At 45.0% G+C, this 21,880-nt stretch overlaps 7 protein-coding genes across 7 annotated transcripts; 3 read left to right on the forward strand and 4 right to left on the reverse strand.

Moving 5' to 3' along the window:
• Positions 1-43: 43 nt before the first annotated feature.
• Positions 44-978, forward strand: L203_104660 (uncharacterized protein; the record flags this gene model as incomplete). Its single annotated transcript, XM_066214040.1, has 2 exons — positions 44-517; positions 565-978. The coding sequence occupies 2 exons, from the start codon at positions 44-46 to the stop codon at positions 976-978; spliced, it is 888 nt and encodes a 295-aa protein (XP_066070137.1).
• Positions 979-1,173: 195 nt separating this feature from the next.
• L203_104661 (uncharacterized protein) lies at positions 1,174-2,574 on the reverse strand (the record flags this gene model as incomplete). Its single annotated transcript, XM_066214041.1, has 9 exons — positions 1,174-1,182; positions 1,229-1,313; positions 1,366-1,617; positions 1,671-1,824; positions 1,873-1,960; positions 2,008-2,062; positions 2,117-2,168; positions 2,215-2,275; positions 2,365-2,574. 9 exons carry the CDS (start codon positions 2,572-2,574, stop codon positions 1,174-1,176), a joined length of 966 nt encoding a protein of 321 aa, XP_066070138.1.
• A 255-nt stretch (positions 2,575-2,829) lies between these two features.
• On the reverse strand, positions 2,830-4,763 carry L203_104662 (actin-like protein ARP6; the record flags this gene model as incomplete). The annotated part of the gene is made up of 10 exons (XM_066214042.1): positions 2,830-3,169; positions 3,219-3,281; positions 3,335-3,470; positions 3,522-3,757; positions 3,808-3,963; positions 4,011-4,155; positions 4,201-4,324; positions 4,369-4,437; positions 4,493-4,607; positions 4,681-4,763. 10 exons carry the CDS (start codon positions 4,761-4,763, stop codon positions 2,830-2,832), a joined length of 1,467 nt encoding a protein of 488 aa, XP_066070139.1.
• Positions 4,764-5,298: 535 nt separating this feature from the next.
• On the reverse strand, positions 5,299-10,206 carry L203_104663 (uncharacterized protein; the record flags this gene model as incomplete). Its single annotated transcript, XM_066214043.1, has 22 exons — positions 5,299-5,622; positions 5,674-6,019; positions 6,069-6,216; positions 6,272-6,329; positions 6,388-6,522; positions 6,578-6,704; positions 6,756-6,955; positions 7,012-7,185; positions 7,234-7,351; positions 7,398-7,729; positions 7,781-7,917; positions 7,972-8,038; positions 8,092-8,302; positions 8,350-8,445; positions 8,501-8,565; positions 8,620-8,768; positions 8,818-9,190; positions 9,240-9,320; positions 9,368-9,763; positions 9,815-9,905; positions 9,951-10,057; positions 10,108-10,206. 22 exons carry the CDS (start codon positions 10,204-10,206, stop codon positions 5,299-5,301), a joined length of 3,834 nt encoding a protein of 1,277 aa, XP_066070140.1.
• Positions 10,207-10,821: 615 nt separating this feature from the next.
• Positions 10,822-14,630, forward strand: L203_104664 (uncharacterized protein; the record flags this gene model as incomplete). The annotated part of the gene is made up of 8 exons (XM_066214044.1): positions 10,822-10,834; positions 10,882-10,999; positions 11,049-11,369; positions 11,420-11,604; positions 11,654-13,623; positions 13,675-14,448; positions 14,509-14,529; positions 14,583-14,630. The coding sequence occupies 8 exons, from the start codon at positions 10,822-10,824 to the stop codon at positions 14,628-14,630; spliced, it is 3,450 nt and encodes a 1,149-aa protein (XP_066070141.1).
• A 583-nt stretch (positions 14,631-15,213) lies between these two features.
• L203_104665 (uncharacterized protein) lies at positions 15,214-16,926 on the forward strand (the record flags this gene model as incomplete). Its single annotated transcript, XM_066214045.1, has 5 exons — positions 15,214-15,517; positions 15,616-15,795; positions 15,844-15,936; positions 15,988-16,311; positions 16,361-16,926. 5 exons carry the CDS (start codon positions 15,214-15,216, stop codon positions 16,924-16,926), a joined length of 1,467 nt encoding a protein of 488 aa, XP_066070142.1.
• Positions 16,927-18,903: 1,977 nt separating this feature from the next.
• On the reverse strand, positions 18,904-21,222 carry L203_104666 (uncharacterized protein; the record flags this gene model as incomplete). The annotated part of the gene is made up of 10 exons (XM_066214046.1): positions 18,904-19,292; positions 19,343-19,532; positions 19,582-19,619; positions 19,668-19,878; positions 19,928-20,250; positions 20,300-20,472; positions 20,518-20,597; positions 20,646-21,007; positions 21,060-21,124; positions 21,173-21,222. 10 exons carry the CDS (start codon positions 21,220-21,222, stop codon positions 18,904-18,906), a joined length of 1,881 nt encoding a protein of 626 aa, XP_066070143.1.
• Between the last annotated feature and the right edge of the window lie 658 nt (positions 21,223-21,880).

The following is a 21,880-nucleotide window of genomic DNA, read 5'->3' on the forward strand; positions in this document are numbered from 1 at the left end:
ATCTGTCTGCGGCCATTATCTGGGGTCTGGATCCATATCGTTCATGTTTTCTTTGTCATCTCCACCTCTTTCAGCTCATTTACCGCTTTCTTCGTCCCCTTTGAATCCCTTCACTCAGCCCGTTAAAAACCATCTTGATACCTGCCACGCGTCGTCGTCTTCGCCTCAGACATCACCAACGCCATTTTTTCGTCCCATCCCGGGAGGTGCGCCACCGCCGCTGACCAAGTCTCAAGGACGGAAACAGTCACTGTCAACGCGGTATGAAAGACCTGCGCGTCGGATTTCGGCGTCAGCCTCGAGCCCCATAGCTGGAACGTCGACGGATCTTTTCTCAGAAGGGACAACACCTTTGGAGGGTGCTATGTGGCGCGAGCGGTTCACGCGTCGTATGCAAGAAAGAAAACGTAGAAGAGAAGCCAAGGACAGAGATTTGAACAAGCGGCGAGGGATATCCAAGCAATCGCCTCTCGATGAGGAAGAGGCAGAGAGAAAAGCGCAGGAAGATGACGAAGAGGTGAGGCTTTCACATCGACTTGGGGTTGGGGTTAACGCGAGGATTAGATTTTTAGACGGATTGTGATTTTACAGCAGAGGAAAGCCCGCCACGCGGCCATCGTATCGGAAGAACTAGAAACGGGAGGATCAGATCCTGATTTACCAGACTTTTGGGAAGAAGAGCTTGAAGCAATGCAGAGAGAAGAACGAGCGCTGCTCTATCAATTAGAAGAAGATGTAGTTTTCAACACAACAAACGTTGAGCGGTATAGGCAGGCTGAAACAGAAAGCGAGGATGATCGTTTAATGAGAGAGGCGGAAGAAGCAGAGCGCGCCGAAAGGGCTCAAGAAGCTGATTTTACGAGGCACATTGAACAGGAAGATTTATGGACGACGGGTTATAATCTTCAGCAACAAGTGCAAGAAGGGGATATAGAGATGGACGTGGATTGGAACGAGTTCGATATGGATGCTATATGATTGGAGAAGCTTTGGAAAAGGTTGCTCCGATGCCTTGTAATTTGTTGCTCTTTTAATGAAACAAGTAAGCTCATGCAGAAAGTTGTATTTAGAATAAGATTTGCTTTCATTTTCATAATTCATGTTTGCTCATTTACATGTATAGAAAGTAAAAGTTGCAGTTCCAACACATTGCCATTGATGATGATGCGGTAGTTAGTAGACCTAATACTTGTCAGTTTGACAATTTCAGCTACTGAATACCACTTGCCTTCTTCTTTTCGTCAACAGAGATTCCACCAGGACCAATGTTGACAAGCAATAAGAGTCCTCCAACAATGGACAAAGTCTGGAAGCTATTTTCGCGGTCAACCAGACGATTACATCGAAAAGACTTTATAAACTTACAAGTCATACTTCAAAAAGTCTCTTTGAGGATGAGCCGAATGGACGCTCCACCAGTTGTTGATAAAGACGTTGAAAACGCTCAGGAGGACTACTAAAAAGGTGGCGCTCCACTTGGCCTTGAAGCCGACGGCAACCATAACACAAGCACCGAGACCGACGATCGAGACGAGAACTCGGGCAAAAGACCAATTGCCTTGAAAGATGAAGCCGATAAAAAGAAAGATGAGCAAGATTCGCCCAGCGAGCTGAAAGCTAAATGGATGGGTTAAGGGCTGCGTAGAGGAGCAAACACTGCAGGAACGTACTACTTTCGGCGGTCCGTTTCGCTCAATGAGGGCAGACCAGCAAACAGTTTCTTTTTACTTTGTAAAGAGTCGGACAAAACCATCAACAATCCACCTATTACACTGAGGTTGCGAAGGAAGAAGGAAAGGTCGAATAAAAGCCCGTAGCCCAATCCTAAAAAACCATAAGGTCGAAACCTGGCTCAAAACTCAAAAGACACACCCTGGGCGATCACAACACCAAAGAGGCAAAATACAGAATAATCGGGGTATCTCTTTGAGATGACGCCAAATGAGCCCGCAAGCATCGCCTATGATTGGTGTTGGTATACTCAAAGAATCATCATCCAACACTCACGACAACGTTGATTAAAAGGAAGAGATGCGATATTCCCCAAGGAAAGTGTCGATGCCTATAGCACAGATGTCGGCCACAGCCTAGGATAGTGAAAGGAGAAGAGACATACTTTTGAAGGTACCACAGCTGGTCTCCCCATTGAGTCAGGATTCGCAAGGCATCTATCCCTCACGTCAGGTCATCCATCCACCATCCCAGACCACACACCTTCTAGGAATGTTACGACAATGAGAAATCTTGCCATTGCGGGGACATATGGTCTGATTGGCTACGTTGATACAAATCAGCGACTGCCTTTTTGCAACCATTCCGTTCCCAATCTCCCACACCATCCGTCGCGTATGACGACAGACCTACCTGTGTATAGGTCTCAATCATATCCTCTGCTTTGCTACTCCATTTTTGTACGTTGGCTAAAAGTTCATTGTCGCTGTATGATCCGCTGACAGGAGTTGGCCGAGAGATGGGGTCTGGGGTATAGCCCATGCCACCCATAGGTGCACCCATCGTGGATGAGGTACCGCCTGAACGGGGCATGTTAGGATTGAGGTGGATACGCTGGGACATTATCTATTGCCTTTGCTGAGATGATTAAATATTTCTTTCTGGTTAAAAAGATTAAAGAAAAATAATTAAAGATAAAGAATGGGTGGAGGTTGTCGTGCTGGAAAGACGAAAGCGTCATCAGAGGAAAAAATGGGGGATCATTTAAATTTCATTCGTCATAGAGATGGACAAGTTGACACTCAAAGATACATGTCACCTAATGATATCGTGAATGGATTGGATTTGAGCATATCCAGGAAACCATGAATAAGCCTCTCATAGACCTCCAAGGCCGTTTGCTCGTCTTCTTCTTCCGCCCCAATTTCCACTAATCACTTCTTCCTCTTCTTTTCTCTTCTTTCCTTTTCCCTTTCTTATACTTTCCAAGCCCAACGCATACCGACGTTCTCGTTCATCATCACTGATCTCATCATTTTCGCCATCCATAGCGGTATAGAACCCGGGAGGATTATTATTGTAAACAGGACCGCCAAAGCGTCGCCGACAGATGGAGGAACCATGCTCAAGATACTCTGCTCGGGTGACTGGGTAGTCAGATAAATAAGCTTCTGAAGATGTGAAAGCTATTGCGGATGTATAAGCTGGACTAGCCGGACTAGAGATGGTTAGTCAAAGAAGATGCCATGGCTAAAAAAATCTCTCACTCAAATGCCTCGTAGATTCCCACTTCAAAACCCATCGGGCACAGTGATTGTAGGTCACGCTCTCTGGCAAGGTGGTTCATGAGTGTATGCAGCAGTTTGCGAGAAAGACCACCTACAATCGTTCGCCTAAATTTTCTATATTCCCTAGCCCACCTATTATGCCAATGTGTGCCCAAAACATACCCCTTAACTCCTCGGGCATCGTTGAAATGACACTGGCAATTGTCTGCGGTAATCCCATTTGAGTCAAGCCTATCCGTTATCTCAATAATTGTTTGGAGGTTCAAGCAGAGAGTCTCCTACCAACATCAGAGGGATTGAACAACAACTCTGGTCCTGCAAATCTTTCATTGCCCATCCATAAGACTTGTTCTTCTTCAATCGTTCTGCTTTTTTTGCCATTATAGAATCCTTCATCGTTTGGGTCAGGCAAAGCGGCATTAGGTCCTGAGCGAATGTAGCCAGTTTGGGACGCCGAGTTTGCAGAAAAGTCTGGTAAAACATACTCCTGCACTATGGAGTTCTTTCTTGGATCTTTCCTGCAGACAGTTAAGAGAATGATTGAAGCAATAGAGCGCGATATGCTTACTTGCAAGCTTCAATATCTCCTCTCCAATCCATAGTGACATACCCGCAAGCTTCTCTTACGGAATTAACCACATGGGTTTGGTCAATCATATTCCATTGACGAAAAGAAATCAAATGCTTGAGGTGGTTTGTCAAAAACTTGCCTCCTATGTCTATCCTGTAATTCCTTTAATGGCAAGTAACCCTTTTGGCCGGAAAACTCACCGCCTGGTGTGTCCCCAGATAATCTGCCCATCCTTGATTGGAATCACATGGGTGTAGGAATATCCCAGGTCGACAACGATAGTACATTCTGGAGGTATGCCCTGCTCGTTATCAAACAGACCACCATAAGGTATCAAAGCAGCGGCTTTCTCCCATCAGCTTAATCCTAGACTTGTGGTGTAGACCATACGGGCACATCGATAGTAGCTTTGAAATTCCCATTCTTCGAAAACCATTTGATCATATGTTTCGGCAATGTTTGGAAGATTAAAGTACGGTTCTGTCACCAATAAAGATGTTTCGGAAGGTTTAACCTGATGCACTTTGAGCCACTACTAGTCAAAATGAACAATCTTACATCCATGACTGATTGGGAGAATAACCTGTCCCATATTATCTTTTCAGTATCCCAATTCACCAACATCCCCTACACCCAACAGTCAGCATCTCTGGAAGTCACAAACCTAATGAGGAGGATTGACAGTCTCGAATGGCCGCCTGTAAACAATGCCTGATAAATCCTTGCATCCATCAATCTCGTCTCCTACATATATTTTCTTTTCTGAGCGTGATTTAGCTATCGAGTTGGGGAATATACTACATCGATTGTTGAGCTCATACTGCTGGACATAATAAAACCTATCCTCTGGTAGATGAAGACTGAACCTACTGAGGTTCCCAGTTTATCCCACTGAACCCAGCTTTGATCTCGTATGCTCCATTATCGAGGATTAAAACGTGTAGATCACTCATTTTGATAATAGTAATGTAGGTTATACTATCCCATGGCGGGTTTTGTAGATGGACATTTATTAAATATTTGGATGAATAATAAAGAAAAAGCGCGAATGGAAGCAATGATGCCTTTATCAACTTGTAAACATTCCATTAATTTGACAACACTTTCCAACACTTTTTTTAAATACATAACAATAATTAATTATACATTATTGTCAAGTATAAAAGCCTGTTTGGTATTTTGGAGCAATTGTAGTCTGAGAATTAGCCATTGAAACTCTCCCTCGCTGGCTGATTCCTCATGCTATGTATTTGTCGTCTGCCTGTGAAAGACTGTAGGTGTTGTGAAGCTCTCCTCACAACAACTTACTCAGAAACAAGTTGCTAAACTGATCACTCGAAAACCTGATATGATACTTGATAATAGGATACGATACATGTAAATAACCAATCGCCCGACTAAAACGTGCAAAAGAAGATAAAAGTATAGGAGGCACGCTCAGCAAGTTTATGCAAAGCCAGCCATTACCAAGCAATACAAATTGATAATTCAATCATCTTCGTCATCATCCTCATCGACTATCATCTTCTCCTCTTGTCTTCTCTTTTCGACCCTTTCTTTCCTACCTTTCTTGCCAACGGCCCTGTTTGCCTTTATTTTTGCTCCTCTTCTACCACCTCGTCCAAGTACGGCTTCTCCGTCCTCCAAGTCCCTCTCCGCTTCAGATGAATTTCCTGTTACAGTATCGCCATCGGAATCAGATTCGCCAGAGTCTTCATTAGAGGTTACGCTTTGAAGCCGTTTCTTGCGAGGCTTTGTCTCAGTTAGTCTGACTCGTTTTCGAGGGGATGATTTTTCAGTGGCAACTCGACGCTTCTTCATGTCAGCTTATTAAACGTCATTAGAGCCTGTATTTCAGCTCACAACATTAGAAGGGGTTACAACACCCTTCTTTCCCAAATTCCGAGCCCAGCTTCTGGTTTCTTCATCGAGATACTGAGTTTTTTGGACTCTTGTCTTCTCTTCACTCGATTCCTGATGATGAAAGATATCCTTAGGTAAACCAATTTTACCAGGATAGATAGGAACCGCCCAAGCATGTCTCTCCGCGCGGTTGCGAATGATAATTTGAGCGAGTTCAGAGAGAGCATAGAGGGGTTTGCTGTTGTTGGTAAATCGATCGCGTACTGTCTTAAGTTGGCCAGCGATATGATACAAGAGACCAATGTTATCTTTATGTGCCAAGCAGTCCAGGTACAGTTCAATGAATCTAGACGTATGATTAGAGAGGCTTTATATATGACAATTTAATTACTTACTTTGAAATATCTTTCAAGTTTTGAGCGCTCGTAATTCCTTCCTTACCCTCTTTATCCTCCTCAGGCTCATGCCAAACAAAATCCGGATGATGTGTTAGAAAGTGAAGAAGACGAGCAAAAGGCATCTCGGTGCGCTCGATTCGGGATTCTGACATACAATCTGAGCGACCGCGATATTTCAAAGAAGGAAGATATGAACCAACCTCGAGGCAAATTCAGACGAGTACACATTTTTGGAATGCTGGTTAAAATTCTCTTAGCCTGACACCATGTCAATTTTCCTAGACGTAATCTGCATGTTACTTGAGAATTGCCTTACGTCAATGATATTGTCCATGTCTGGATCCATTGCAGCCAGCGCTGGTAGCATGTTCCAACGAGGTAATAGACTTTGGGATCCAATGATACGTCCGAGCTTCTTAATCCATAAGTGTCGCACCATGTAGCAGGGATCCTGGTGCCCTACGTCAGTATATGAGGTTGGTGAAAAGGGACAAATTTGAGCGCACCTGAATGGTGCCAGCAATGATTTCAAAATTTACGGGCTGGCTGACAAATTTGTCAAACGTCTTGACTCTTGCCAGCTTTAAAAGACAGAGAGACGCTCGTAATCGCATATGACATCTCGCAGGTCCACTTGCCCCTTTTGAGCCACTCGACATCTTAAAAAAAAGGAGAATCACTAACCCTTCTCCTGTGACCTCATTAACTGCACCGTCGTTGATCAAGACCGCGGTGAGCAAGCTTATAGTAGGATTTATCAATTGCTCCGCGTCAGGATCACGAGCAAAAGCAAGGCTCCAATGAGTACAAACGCGAAGGCCGATAACCTTGGCATGGTCAATAGGTTCAAGCAATTCACGAAGCATCCATTCGTCTCCGTCAATCTATTGGTATGTAGTGAGTATATTGGATTTTTGTGTTAGCAATGCCATATACATACATTGTTTGACGTTGAAGGCGCGAGTAAAACTTTGTCCATTACGTACTTGATTACCTCTTTGCTTCTTTGAGAAAATGCCTTTGGGGCACTTTTGGCGAGTTCTGAGAAAGCTGTTAAATATGTAATCTGCTTCTTGTTTTCTTTTTTGTCATCACAAACACTCTCTAGAAGATTCTATAGAAGACCGGTCAGGTATACTTCTGTTATGGCCATAATACTCACATCGATAAGCCTCAAGCAAGATGTTTCGGCATCTCTCGACCTTGCCAAGAAACGAACTGCAAACTTGGCTTGCCGAGGCGTCCCTTCAAGCGCAATAAAGTTGGCTCTCTCGGAAGTCCTAAACTAGATTAGAGCTGCAAATATCATTTTTGAAACTAGCTTACTTGTCCTCGGGCGTCAATTCTGGATAAATTTTGCAAACACTAGCTAATGCCTGGAACCCCATTTCAATGAGTCTCTCATTCTTTCTATCAGCCGCAGCAGCAACCAACTCCTGTATATGACTTTTCAGCATTGGCGGACATTCTTTGGCTATTAAGGAAAGGAAGAAGGCCGCAGCAGAAGCAGAGGTTTCCGAATCCGGCTTTTGAATACGTTTAATCAGAGGATGAATGCTTGAATGGTTGACAATATTCCATGACGATGAGTCTAGTAAAGTTTTGAGTGTTGGGAGTAAATCTTCATGTGACTGATGAACTCGACGAAGGAATTCATTCTAGGAATATTGCTTGAACAAATCTTTCGGCTGCTGAAAGCTAAAACTCACACGAGCTTTGACGATAGCTGCAAGACCAGATACGGGGTCAACACAAGTTCTGTAAAGTTTATAGAGTCTTGGTTCATTGATGTCAGCGAATTGTTGAAGGTCCTTTTTGCCCTTTCCAGGATCTTCGTAGATGGATCCTGATCATAACCGTCAATTGTTCGCTTATAGACCATGTCCAAGGTGTTATTTACTAGCGATGGCTAAAATACACATATTCAAATTGGACTTCACCTGATCTGCTTTCTCGGTATTTCCGCCCTAATAAGATAGTAATTAACTTAATCTGTCTTAGGTGTATATGTTTTGCTCACAGCATATTCTTCAAGAAGGCGAGTAAAAGCCATATAAGGCGAATTTCCTTGGGAATACCCAATTAACCCCGTCAGTCTCCCCAAACCTTGCCGGCCATCCTCATCGAGGTATGATGTCACCAATAACAAACGATCGACCCATGCTTGCTCATCTTCAATATCTTGAGGAAGAGGCAAAATTGACGATTTGATAGCTGCGATGATCGGTGGGCTTCAAAATATATCAGCTTCAGCTGCCTTGAATTCCAAAAGATTTACCGGAAGTCTGCTGTGGATTCAGAGATAAATAAAGCAGCAATCATGGTTTGTGGAATCCAGGCAAATTGTCGTATAGCTTCAGCTTCGCCTGCTTCACTGGTAAAGACATCAGACTTTGTACTACCGTCATTGTGGTGAGCTGTCTACATACATTTCTGAATATGCAGATTGCCAGAGTTTGGCTATCGCCATTGCCGCTTCAGTTCTTACCAGAGACTAGATTTGATTGTCAGCTTACGAGTGTAAGCAGACTTTATACAAATAGCTTGCTTTTTTGTCAAGTAATCGCTCTGCGGCAGCTCTCAAGGTAGATAGTCTCAAGTGATGGAGAGCTGTCTCGTAGTCGAGTGATCCAATAAGCTTACACATCGCTGCTCTGATCTTGTCATCTGGATCTGCTAATCGTTCTGCCATAGCTTCTATATGGAACTTGAGCCAGATTGCTACATTTATTGGCAACACACATACCTTCCAATTCGGCCCTTACATCTGAAGGAGCCATCAGAACGCCTTTAACAGTTTCTACCCAAGCAAGTCTAACAGGTAAAGCTTTGTCTTTTTGTCGTGACATCCATCCCCTCCATGCACCAGGATATTTCTTTGCTGGATCTTCAGCCCCTGCTCTTTCAGCGAACACATGACCCAAAGTTCTTGTAGATAACTGTCGTAGCGGGATTTCATCGACTGCTTTAAGGTTTTCTTCAAGAAGAGGAATGGTGTTGAGCAGAGTTCCAGGACAAAAACGGTTGATTGTGAGAAGAAGATCGTGCGACTTTGAGAGGATTCTCAAGTCATTGTGGGACGGATCGCGGCCATGGGATAGTTGAATTTCTGAGAAATGCTACATGACTTTTAAGTATGGAGGTGCCAGACAAAGACCAAAAACTTACGGCAAAAAAGGGACGTTTCAATTTGTCAGCAACCTCATTGCAAACGTCTATTGTAAGTTGAAACGACGGAGTCTCGGGTTTCTTGTGCCACATCAGTGATTGAGAGGGTTTTGTGTAGATGAGCATACCTTTGCGTAGTTTTCAAATTGATCAACAAGGCAATCCATCACTCTTGATGGTAGCGAAGTGGCTTCTTCAATGATAGATACTAACACATCCCGCATATATCTCATGAGGGTTTTGCTCATATCTGATCGAGCAACCTCCATAAACCCTTCGAAATAAGAAACAATCAATTCATCAGATCCTGGTACATCACAGATTAACACAATACTCTTGATGGTTGCCAGCGACTCGATGAGGGTATAGTACTCAGTGTAATACGGTATGTCTGTGATGCGCTGAGATAAACTCGACGTTGTCTGCGAAGAATCAACTATCTTGCTCTTTCCTTGTTGTCGGCTTTGCGGAGTGGAAGGCCGGAGATTTTGTGTTATCTGTGTGAGAAAGAACTGAAAGATGTCCTGTGGGCATACAGTCAACCATCATCCCATATAAACTCTCGAAAGATCCACCCGTAATTGAGCATCACTGTATGGAGCATCTGGGGCATACAGCCGTAAAAGGTCCGCCAGGCAACATGCGGCGTTAGCTTTGACTCCTCGACTGTGATAGAGTCAGCACCACTTGATTCGTGTAGCAAACACTGACTCTTTGTGATGTAGAATTGTCTGATGGATGAGGGGCTTTTTGACAGGATCCAATGTCTTGGTATCTGTCAGGTCTTGCTCCAAAGTCGAAAGTTTTTGCTTGAGTGTCTGCTTGTCTCTTAGCAATTTTCACGCGTCTGGTGATATACAGCACGTACTTTTAACCGTTTTAATAGTGCCTCCGTAGTTTCGCGCTTTCCTTGCTGTAGCAGTGGCTCATGAAAGTCCAGCCTGGCGAGCGGCGGTGCCGGTGCCATCCTTGTGGATTTTACAAAGAATGTAGTAAAAAAGAAAAATCGAATAATGCAAAAAGCAATTACTTAAAAGTAATCTGCGGAATGTGCCAACCGCGACGCGTCTGTCAAAGAATGAGAAATGGATAGGCATGCGGATTACCGGCACGCCTAATTTGATAACTCGTAGTTTAATCCCAAAAGAAATTACCATTACTGTTCTCATGCTCTTCTTATGCTAGCTATATTAACTGGATTCAATCCTGAACAGTTACGTAAATTGGGTTGAAATCTCAATACCCATGCCTAACATCACGTGACTTTTTAGGCTCGCCACGACGCGACTGATGTAGATAGGCGTCCCAATAATCTTTACCGAAACTGAGCTGTTGGGGAGTCAGGGGAAAGTTGGGGAAGCTACCAAGGTCGTGCCATAAAGATAAGCGTGATATCTATTAATTTCTCTTTTTCTTCTTTCTTTTCTTGGCTACCATAGTCATTACAAGCATACCCTTTCCCTTTCTCCTTTCCTGTTCACCCCCTAAAATACTGTCAGCGCAGGCCCTCTGTACACTTGCTGGCCACTGTTGACGTTTCCACAGCTCAAAACTCCCTCACAGGTCATACTTTTGATACACCATGTCTACCAAGGGTGAGCGCTTGGCATATTGGCTCTGTCTTACTTGTGATGTTTCGTAGCTATCCGCGAATACGACGCTAAACAACTCGTCTCTTACTGGCTCAACCGCTCCCCCACTCCCATCCTCTGCAAGACTGACTCTTCTCTAGCTGCCGTCCAGGTCGCTCAGGTCCAGTGGTGAGTAAGAGTTGTTTTGCTTCTCTTCAACTTTAACACGTATCCATAGGGATTCGGTCACCAAACAACTCAGCCCTCCCATCAAGCCTGGCCAGGGTCTACCTGATTGGGTCTTTTCATCCAAGCTCGTTGGCAAGCCGGATCAGCTCATTAAGAGACGAGGAAAGGCTGGCTTACTCTCACTCAACAAGGCTTGGGAAGAAACTGCCCAATGGATTGAAGACAAAGCAGGCAAGCCCGTGACAGTTGAGAAGACCACTGGTACTCTAAACACATTTATCATTGAGCCTTTTACGCCTCACCCCGCGGACACGGAATATTATGTTTGTATCAACTCGACTAGAGAGGGAGATTGGATTCTTTTCACCCAGTACGTTGGCCGATTACCAATATGACCAGAAACTAATCGCAGTACTATAGCGAGGGTGGCGTTGATGTCGGTGATGTTGACGCCAAGGCGCTCAAACTTCTTCTCCCTGTAGGAGAAGAATTTCCTTCTCGTGAGACTCTGATTCAAAAGCTGCTTGCCAATGTCAATCCTGGCAAGCAAGATGTTCTTTGTGACTTTTTAATCAGGCTCTATGGTGTCTACGTTGACCTGCACTGTAAGTCTTTGTGATTATCTTACAATTTGCTGTCATTGATCCAACTTAGTCGCTTACCTCGAGATTAACCCTCTTGTGGTTCTTGACGCTGCCCCTGGCAAGCCCACCGAGATTCACTATCTTGACATGGCTGCCAAGCTTGACCAAACTGCTGATTTCCTCTGTGGTCCCAAGTGGGCTGTTGCTCGAGATATCTCTGCACCCACCCTTGCCGACACCATCAAGGCTGATCGTGGACCTCCCATGGTTTGGCCTGCGCCATTTGGTCGTGATCTGACCAAGGAAGAGGCTTATATCCAGAAGCTTGACGCTTCAACTGGTGCTTCTCTCAAGCTGACTGTTCTTAATCCTCAGGGTAGGGTTTGGACCATGGTTGCTGGTGGTGGCGCATCCGTCGTCTACTCCGACGCCATAGCTGCAGCTGGTTTCGCCCATGAACTTGCCAACTATGGAGAGTACTCTGGCGCCCCTACCGAAGGTCAAACCTATGAATACGCCAAGACAATCGTCGACCTGATCACTCGCGGTACCCCTCATCCTGATGGCAAAGTCTTGATCATTGGTGGTGGAGCTGCCAACTTTTCTGATGTTGCTGCTACTTTCAAGGGTATCATTCGAGCTCTCAAGGAATATAAGGAAGGCCTTCTCCGACACAAGGTCAAGGTCTGGGTTAGGCGTGCTGGCCCCAACTACCAAGAAGGGCTTAAAGCTATGCGTCTCTGCGGTGAATCTATCGGCGTTCCCATGAAGGTCTACGGTCCTGAGTCTCCTATCACTGCCATTGTACCTATGGCCCTTGGCATTGAGCGACCTGCTTCTGCCACCACTCGTGATGTCACACCTCTACCTTCTGCTCCTGGTACTCCTCCCAACGGCTCTATGTCTGTATCCCAAAATGCCAGCAATGTTGGCGCCATTAAAGCCGATGGCAGCCGTGAGCAACCAAATGACCAGATTGTTAGGTTTGAGACAGAGGCCAATCCTGGATCTCGTCCTTGGTTCAGGCCATTTGACGCCCACACTAGGTCTTTTGTGTTTGGTCTTCAACCACGAGCGATACAAGGCATGCTTGACTTTGACTTTTCCTGCGGCAGAAGTACCCCTTCGGTGGCAGCTATGATTTATCCCTTCGGTGGCCACCACATTCAGAAGTTTTATTGGGGCACCAAGGAGACTCTTCTCCCTGTCTACACTTCGATCGCTGAGGCGGTTGGGAAACATCCCGATGTAGATGTTGTTGTCAACTTTGCTTCTTCCCGATCGGTTTATGCTGCTACCCTCGACATTCTTAATTACCCACAGATCAAGGCTATCGGCATCATTGCAGAAGGTGTGCCTGAACGTCACGCTCGAGAACTTCTTCACCTTGCTCAAAGAAAGAAGGTTATCATCATTGGTCCCGCCACTGTCGGTGGCATTAAGCCTGGCTGCTTTAGGATTGGCAACACTGGTGGTATGATGGACAATCTCATAGCTTGTAAGCTCTACCGACCTGGATCTGTTGGTTATGTTTCCAAATCTGGTGGTATGTCCAATGAGCTCAACAACATTCTTTCTTACACCACCAATGGTGTCTATGAGGGTATTGCCATTGGTGGCGACCGATACCCGGGTACCTCCTTCATTGATCACTTGCTCCGTTACGAAGCTGATCCCGAGTGCAAAATGCTTCTTCTTTTGGGCGAGGTCGGTGGTACTGAAGAGTACAGAGTCATTGAAGCTGTTAAGCAAGGCATCATCAAGAAGCCTATAGTTGCTTGGGCTATCGGCACCTGTGCCAAAATGTTTACCTCTGAAGTCCAATTTGGTCATGCTGGTTCCATGGCTAACTCTGACATGGAGACCGCCGACGCCAAGAACAGGGCTATGAGAGCTGCCGGCTTTATCGTTCCTGACACTTTCGAGGACTTGCCCGAGATTTTGAAGCAGGTTTACAGCCAATTGGTCAACAAAGGCGTCATTGTTCCCCAAGCTGAGATTGAGCCTCCTCAAATTCCTATGGACTATCAGTGGGCTTCTGTGCGTACTTTTCATCTTTTTTGATTGAATGGGATTAACAACAACATGCAGAAACTTGGTCTCATCAGGAAACCAGCCGCTTTCATTTCTACTATTTCCGATGAACGTGGCCAGGAATTGATGTACGCTGGCATGCGTATCTCTGACGTTTTCAAAGAGGAGATTGGAATCGGTGGTGTCATCTCTCTCTTGTGGTTCAAGCGACGACTTCCCGCATTCGCTTGCAAGTTTATTGAGATGGTTCTTCAACTTACTGCCGACCATGGACCTGCCGTCTCTGGCGCTATGAACACCATCATCACTGCTCGTGCCGGCAAAGATTTGATTTCCTCCCTTGTGGCTGGTCTCTTGACCATTGGTGATCGATTTGGTGGTGCTCTTGATGGTGCCGCTGCCGAGTTTTCACGTGGTCTCGTTTCTGGTATGACGCCTCGAGAATTTGTTGATTCCATGAGGAAAGCCAATAAGCTCATTCCTGGTATTGGCCACAAGATCAAGTCCAAGACCAACCCTGATTTGCGTGTCGTTCTTGTCGTAGACTTTGTCAAGAAGCATTTCCCTAACCACAAGACACTTGATTATGCTCTTGCCGTTGAAGACGTCACCACCCAAAAGTCTGGTTCTCTTATCTTGAACGTTGACGGTGCCATTGCGGCTTCCTTCTGCGATTTATTAAATGGCTGTGGTGCTTTTACTGAGGAAGAGGCTGTCGAATACTTGAAGAATGGTACCCTGAACGGCTTATTTGTTTTGGGCAGAAGTATCGGTTTCGTTGGTCACTACCTTGACCAAAAGTTGCTCAAACAGCCTCTTTACAGACACCCTGTATGTATTTCTCATATGTCGGCCAGAAACCATTGCTAACTTGTCCCTCTTCCTCTCTAGCACGACGATATCTTTGTCAATGTAAGTTATCATTTTCCAGGCACTAATATCTTGAGTGCTGATTCCATTTTTAGATGCCTCAAGCCGATCGAGTCGTTGTACAGCCTGCGACCAAGAAGTAGATGGAGAAACAACTAGAATACAAAAGAAAAGAAGGATATGACATTTCCGAGCGGCGGAGATGCTTTGTATCTAGATATTCTCGTTTATCGGCAGACGTGATTCATGGGTTTTTATTTACTTTTCATTCTTTAAATGTGTCATGGTAGTTTTCAATGAGTACGGCGTACATAGATGAATATATATACAGTTTGACAGACACATATCCAGGAGAAGACTGGGGAAAAACGCTTATCGGACCAAGCCGAAACCAAAGTGAGATGCCGGTTCGGCAATGTTGAGCTTCCATCTTTGCCGTTACTTTTTTTTTGCCGAAAGACGATGGAGTTATCCTTTTTTTTGTTGCAAGTCTTTTTGTGGTTCCAAAGTTGCTTTATTATTCACCAGTGGTTTTCATTTCATTATATCAAAAGCATCTCCAATATGCTCTGTTGATTGTTTTATATTCTGACATTCAGCGATATTCACAAGAGAACCATATGAAGGATAACAAAGCCAAAAAGGAAAAAGATCTAGAGCTGTCTACAAAGAAGAGCAGCTTATGCATATGAGCAAGCTCAGTAAGCAAGACTTTCAAGCAGAAGAATGTCAAACAAAACTCCGGCACAGTATCCGGAAACGAAGAACAAGGTTGAGGTTGGGATTGAGAATGGTACTCTATCAATGGCCCGTCCATGGGATGAAGAATACGATAGACAGTCATCACACGAACCCTGTCCGCTTGAAAAGTCGCAAAACACTGCCGAAAAGGTAGATGAGGGAGGGAGACAAGCATCGTTGGGCGAGCAGGCAAGCATGGGAGTTGCTGAAACTGATGCTGCTGATCTCGACGGCGGCTATGGCTGGGTCATAGTGGGTTGTATGATAGCTATGAATGCGGGAACATGGGGTAAGGATGCTTCTTTTCTGGCTGGTGGCTATTGTATGATATGGCCCAAGGTTTATTCTATCCAAAGTCATGTTGCTGATTCTACTCATTTCGGCCAGGCGTCAACACGACGTATGGAGTATATTCTTCCTATTATCTACAGAATAATTATTTTTCGGGAGGAACAACGTTAGGATTTGCTTGGGTTGGCGGATTGAGTGTTGCTACGGCGCTACTTTGTGGCCCACTATCAAATTATCTATCAAGAATCTTCGGATTCAGAATTGTAATGTGCATAGGTAGGTGTGTGATTATGGGACAAGTTCAACAGGCTCACAATCCGTTAGGTACAATAGGAATCGTTTTGGGACAGTGTATGGCTGGAATATGCCATAGTTTTGCTACGTTTTTAGTCTGTCAAGGCATCGTATTTGGTTTTGGTAATTGTATCATTCTTTTTCCCAAGGTCCTTCATCTGACGCTTTGAAAAGGGCTCGGTATGATCATGGTACCTGCTCAGCCGCTTATGGCTCATTGGTTCCATAAACGTCTTGCTCTTGCTCAAGGTCTGGCGACGTCGGGTTCTGGCGTTGGTGGTCTCGTTCTCTCCAACACTACTCGTATTCTATTGGAGCACCTGTCGGTCAAATGGGCGTTGATTATCAATGGTTGTATATCTGGAGTATTGCTAGTCCCAAGCTTAATCCTCTTGAGAGGTCGGCACAAGGCCATTGGTGCGAGGCAAGCACCCTTGGAATTGAAATGGCTGTGGCACAAGGGTTTCATATGGGTTTGGCTCTGGGGGGCATTTTGCAGTAAGTCTATATGCTCATCCCTATGATTCAATGACTAAGTCTCTGCTAGTGATGGCCTACTTCATTGCCCTCTACTCCCTTGCATCTTTTGCCACTCACGCCCTCGGCTTGACGCAGACACAAGGCGCTGCCTTGCAATCTATCCTCTCGGCTGGACAGATGATTGGACGTCCGTTATGGGGATATTTTCTCGACAGCGGGGGACGCATAAACCTTACCATCGTCTGTTATCTCATCTGTGGTATTTCTAGCCTTTGCATTTGGCTTCCTGCAAAGAGCTTTGGTATCTTGGTCTTCTATGCTCTTGTCCAAGGGATGACAGGAGGGACAGTGTGGAGTGCTGCAGCACCCCTCATCGCAAAAGTTGTAGGCGTCAAGGATCTGGCAAGTGCTTTGAGCATATTCTGGATGATTCTTGTGATACCGGCCTTAGTTGGACAGCCCATAGCGATTGCTCTGCTCGAATATTCTACCCGTCATCTCAACAAGACAGGGCCGGAGGCCTATTTCATCTCTATAGGTCTTTGCGGTGGGATGGCTATACTCTGCGCATGCTTCTTGTATGGCGCAAAAGTATGGCTTCAAGGAAATTGGCAAGTTTTCAAAAAGACATGATTATCAGACGTTTAGCCAAGATACTCAAAGACGACCATTTATGCAGCTCATTCTGTCTTTTCAGATTCAAGCTCTATAACCCAATAATCAGATTGTCACTCGTCAATTACCACACTAGCTACGTACAACCTCAACGTAGGCGAGAGTAGAAGCGATCCTTGACAGCACTTGGCAGGTAGATCCGTCAACCTTTGCCTCGCCACATTCTCTTCTTTTCTACTCCAAGAGCTGGGATCTACCAACCGTTTGGCCATGTTGAGACTACAGAAGATCTAAAACGTAAACTCTCATGCTTTTCACCGGTCAGTTGGTGCTTGCGAAGCTTCTTCGCTTCTGGCTACCTAGTTGAAAAGAGGATCCACGGCACCTCTCAAGTGCCGGGGAGGGTAGAAAATGGATTGAAAGAGAGCATTGATGTTGTCCAAAGTAGACCGTAGGATTTATTCTTGGGATTTTAATGCCAACGTCAATTAATGCTAAGATTGGTGGGGTGAATGGGAATGATACAGGCAGTTCCACTTGTACACGATGTCCTTAGTTAAAATATACAACTACAGGCATTTTGCTGTAGGCTGTCGCTTCGTAGGTAGTTACACATGGTAGTGGACGATGAACGGCTGGTTAGACAACGTCCATTTCTTGACTGCTCGTGTAGACGCTATAGGATTTCCAGCGGTTAGTACTAAGAAGCTGTTGAAGAGTATTGAAAGTGAACCCTTGTCATCTCATACAGTGGAAAAGCATTCCATTTGTGAAATAGAATGCAGTAATCAATGTAGATTGTGTTAAAAGATGTAAGTAATATTATATTATGTATTACGTAATCTTGAGTTCATGAATTATCATTCTTTGAAACAAGTGCATACAATTGTATTTACCATATATACTTGTACATACATTGAGATAGAAATTTATCTCTCTTGTGGTCTTATCTTTGGATCTTCAACAAAAGACGTTATGGGAATACCATTCCCAAAGCGTCATCCAGTGGGTCGCGTATACGTGAAGCTGGCGAGTCCCAGCCGACAGAGTCCAATACAGACCGCATTCACCTACATTTGTAGCTTTTGACGAATGCTCTGCCAACGAAGAATGCCAATTCTATGTGCCAACTGAATCGTCTTGAGTGGATGATGGATTTAGGAGAGAGATATGGGGCGAAATGAACATCGACTATGGACCAACATTCAGAGGAGTATACCATTCTCTCAAGATATGACAATCTATACAAAAAGTGAAAAAAGTATATCAACTCCTCTCTAGAACAGCATCAAACGTTTGTCAAGAGGCGGTTTAGCAAGTGCACAACGAGATCAGAGACGACTCCTTCACGTACCGCGGATCCACCATGGTGTATCCAACCAAAATAATGCAACCCTTGCAAAGATAGTTTCTGAGGCAGAACCGGGGGAAAGAGGTTACAAGTTTTGTTCTGCAGATGCTGTTATTGTTCACGAGTTGGCTGTTGATGACTCCTCAATTATATTTATAGCTGTTGATTCCAGGTGCGTTCCGCGAGTACTGGAAAGAGATGGTGCAAAGCCTACGGTTGAACCAGAGTGGGAGCTGAATTATCATCTATTGAAGGGCAACTCGTCATAATCAGAAATTGTCAAAACTGAAATAGAACAATTTGGGAGTTGGATGGCCAGGAGACAAAGGGCGAGAGAGCAAACGCGCTTGTTTCGTTGGTGCATGGCCTCGCAAGTCAATACTAGAGAGTCAAGTTAGAGTTTTTGATAGTAAAGACCAACTTTAAAGATATACTCAAAACATTTATAAAGTATTTTATAATTGATATAATAATGTCATGTGCAAATGGGTTCCAGTCGAGAGCGATCAAGAGATTACAGGTAATGTAGATGCTTGAAATAAAGTCTGGCAGTGCTGCTTCTTGACGTGATATTGACGGAAAGATGCTTGGTCTAAATCAATAATCATCTTTTAAAGTTATGCAAACTCTCCATCTCCACTCTATCAAACCTCTTCTTCGGCTTCTTTAGCAACCATACCCCTCCATCTCCTCTGAACATCAACAGCCTCCCTGAAAATTTTGTACTTGACGTCCAGTAACCTCTTTTCACAAAGACCTAATTCATCGGCCCTCGGGTCGATACGTTTTCCGGGACGTGTCATCGCCACCATGACATCCCAAAGCTTGTAGCCATCTCTCTCCTTGGCCTTATCGGCCTCTTCTTGGGAATCAATAGGCTGATTCTGACGCTCAGAGGAAAGAATGTACGCATAACGGCCAAGCATGGCGGCACCAAGGACCACAGCAGCCGATGGTTGGGGAGGAATAATGACAGGCATCTGAAGGACTGTGGCGAGAAGACGCATAAGAGGTCCATTCTTGGCTTGAGAGCCTGTATAGTGATTAGAAAGACACTGATTATATATGTAAAGCTCAACACACCAGACATGTAGATAGAGTCAATATTGTGTCCCTTGGCATTCATCTCGTCAACAATGTGTCTGGTCTGTAAAGCAATTGCTTCGAGAGTCACGTTAAACTTGGCAGCAAGGTCATTGAGAGAATCATCAAGGGTGAGCCCAGTGATCATGCCCTTCATGCGGGGATCAGCGAGGGGGGAGCGATTACCATGCTGTTTTCGAGATGAGCATTCCCACCCTCCTAGTCAAAAATCCACCTACAAGGTCGGGGTAGAAATGCAGATGTTTCGTCAAATGAGCTGTCCAAATACGTTAGCCTTGGTTGCCTAGTTTATGTCTTCGCTCACTCAAGGTCTTGACTCTCTTTTCTTGCATCATTGCTTCTAGTCTTTCACCCAGCAACTCAAACGTGCTCCTTCCTTCCTTCTTGGAGAGCTGTACCAATTTGGGATATGCCGGATGGGTTTGCATCATGAAATCTATGAGCTGCCCAGTGGAAGATTGGCCGCCTTCATTCATCCACAAATTAGGAAAAACTGCGTCTCGATAGGGGCCCCACTACAAACCAAAAAGATCAGAACTAGTAAACTCGATTGGTTCAACTTACAACACCAGGAACAAGAATACCTTCCTTGCTTTGAGCAATATGACAGGTACTGGTACCGGCAATGGCAGCCAACCTTGATCCTGCATCGTCCAACTTGGGCTTTTTACTGCCTTCACCCGCTGCGGCAGCAACTGTTCCAATCCACCCTGCATAAGCGTCGATGACACCAGATCCAACAGCGGTACCCTCAACAAGACCGAGCTCTTTTGCAGCTCGAGCCGAAAGACCACGGCCAACAGGCTGACCGGCGGTAAGGACGAGTCCATTCTTGCCAGGAACACCACCAAGGGATTCAAAGTCTTCTTTGACAAGATTGCCAAGACCTTTACCTATCGTCAACTCAAATAGCAACTAGTACAGAGAGTCACCCACCAATCTTTTCAAAAAACCTAGCAGACCAGCCCTGTTTGCTGATGTCCTCCTTACCACCCTCGCACTCATGTCTCATAGTAGCCCCAATAGGAACGAACGAGCACTTGCAAGTGAGCGAGCAGGCTGATCGAGCGAGGTCCAAAGTAGCATGGTAAGTCAACCAATCGGGAAGACTAAAAACCTGGTTCAGCCATCGTTATCATCACCAAACTACGCACTCAAAAAACATGCATTGTTTAAAACGATCTGCAGCCATATGCTTGTTGAGCCATAAAGTTTTTGGGATTTCCATCTCTAGCTGATTGACGGATCAGCTCACATCTTCCACGCCAACGACAAAACGCACACTCATGGTTCTGCCAACAAATCCAAGGACACCTTCGCCAGTGGCATTGATCTTTTCAGCCTCTTCTTCAGCTCTGTGGTCTGCCCAGAGAATGACATTCCATTCCCCATCCTTTCCTAAATTCTCGTCCTTTTCGTCTTCCTCAGTCGCGCCTGTTCTAGAGACGCTGACAGGTTTACCATCCTTGTTTACAACAGCAAGAGAGCACGTCGCATCGAAGCCAATCCCCTTGACCTGCTTTGGATTGATACCAGATTCTGCAAGGATCTTTCCACAGCAAGTTGAGAGGGACTTCCAAATGTCGGTCGTGGACTGCTCAAAGACACGAGGGTCTGTCGGCGACCGATGGGTAAGCGTGGCCTCTTGCAAAGTGTCAGTCGCATGCTAGACCGTACACGAGCTGAGATGATCCACCAGCATGCTCGGCAATGAGATCTCCATTGCTGTCAACCAGACATGCTCGGCCAGAGCCGGTGCCACTGCCAATAGATGAGCACCATCCAATATCCAAGGGCCGTACCACTTACACGTCAAAGCCAATAAAGTATTCCATGTCAACACCTCTTGTTGCAGCCATCTAAGTGGGATGACAATTCAGACGAGGTAAAGAGATGTAAAAGAGAAAAGAGAATGCAAATTGAAAATTCGTATCTATCAGCCTCTGATAGATTCTTTCAATGCTCAGCAAGGAGCGCTACAAGAGGCTTAGCCATGCTTACGTAAATGGCAACACAACGCGGACTACGCCGCCCAATACATATTCTATCATAAACCGTCCATCATCTCTTGTACATCATCTTTGACTCCAGCAAACGACACTGGGAGCACCTCACATAGCTCGCAAGCATTGTGCAACAGTTGCGAGCTATACAAACTTCTTTTCGTAATGGAGCAATCATCCACGTCAAACGGCATGGTATCACGGACAAGATCACAGTCTACGCCCTGCCACGAGTCAATCAATAGATCCTCCTTGAACACAGTGTTGTATACCGCGCAGCCTCTGTTACTTTGATATCTCCATGATCCTGTTCCTCTCTGAATATCCAGTTACCTATTGGATACACACTTGACTGGGTATTAATCCTGTTGACAAGTCTTGGCCAGCTTGGCTTTTGAGCTGCATAGTATGTTATACTTTTGAACTGGCTGGCTGTCAGATGTATACACCTCTGTCATTATAGTTGGCAAGGAAATGTTGTGAATGCAACAGAAAGAAAAAATCAAATCGCATT

Source organism: Cryptococcus depauperatus, chromosome 5, assembly GCF_001720195.1.
Source record: "Cryptococcus depauperatus CBS 7841 chromosome 5, complete sequence".
NCBI lineage: Eukaryota > Fungi > Basidiomycota > Tremellomycetes > Tremellales > Cryptococcaceae > Cryptococcus > Cryptococcus depauperatus.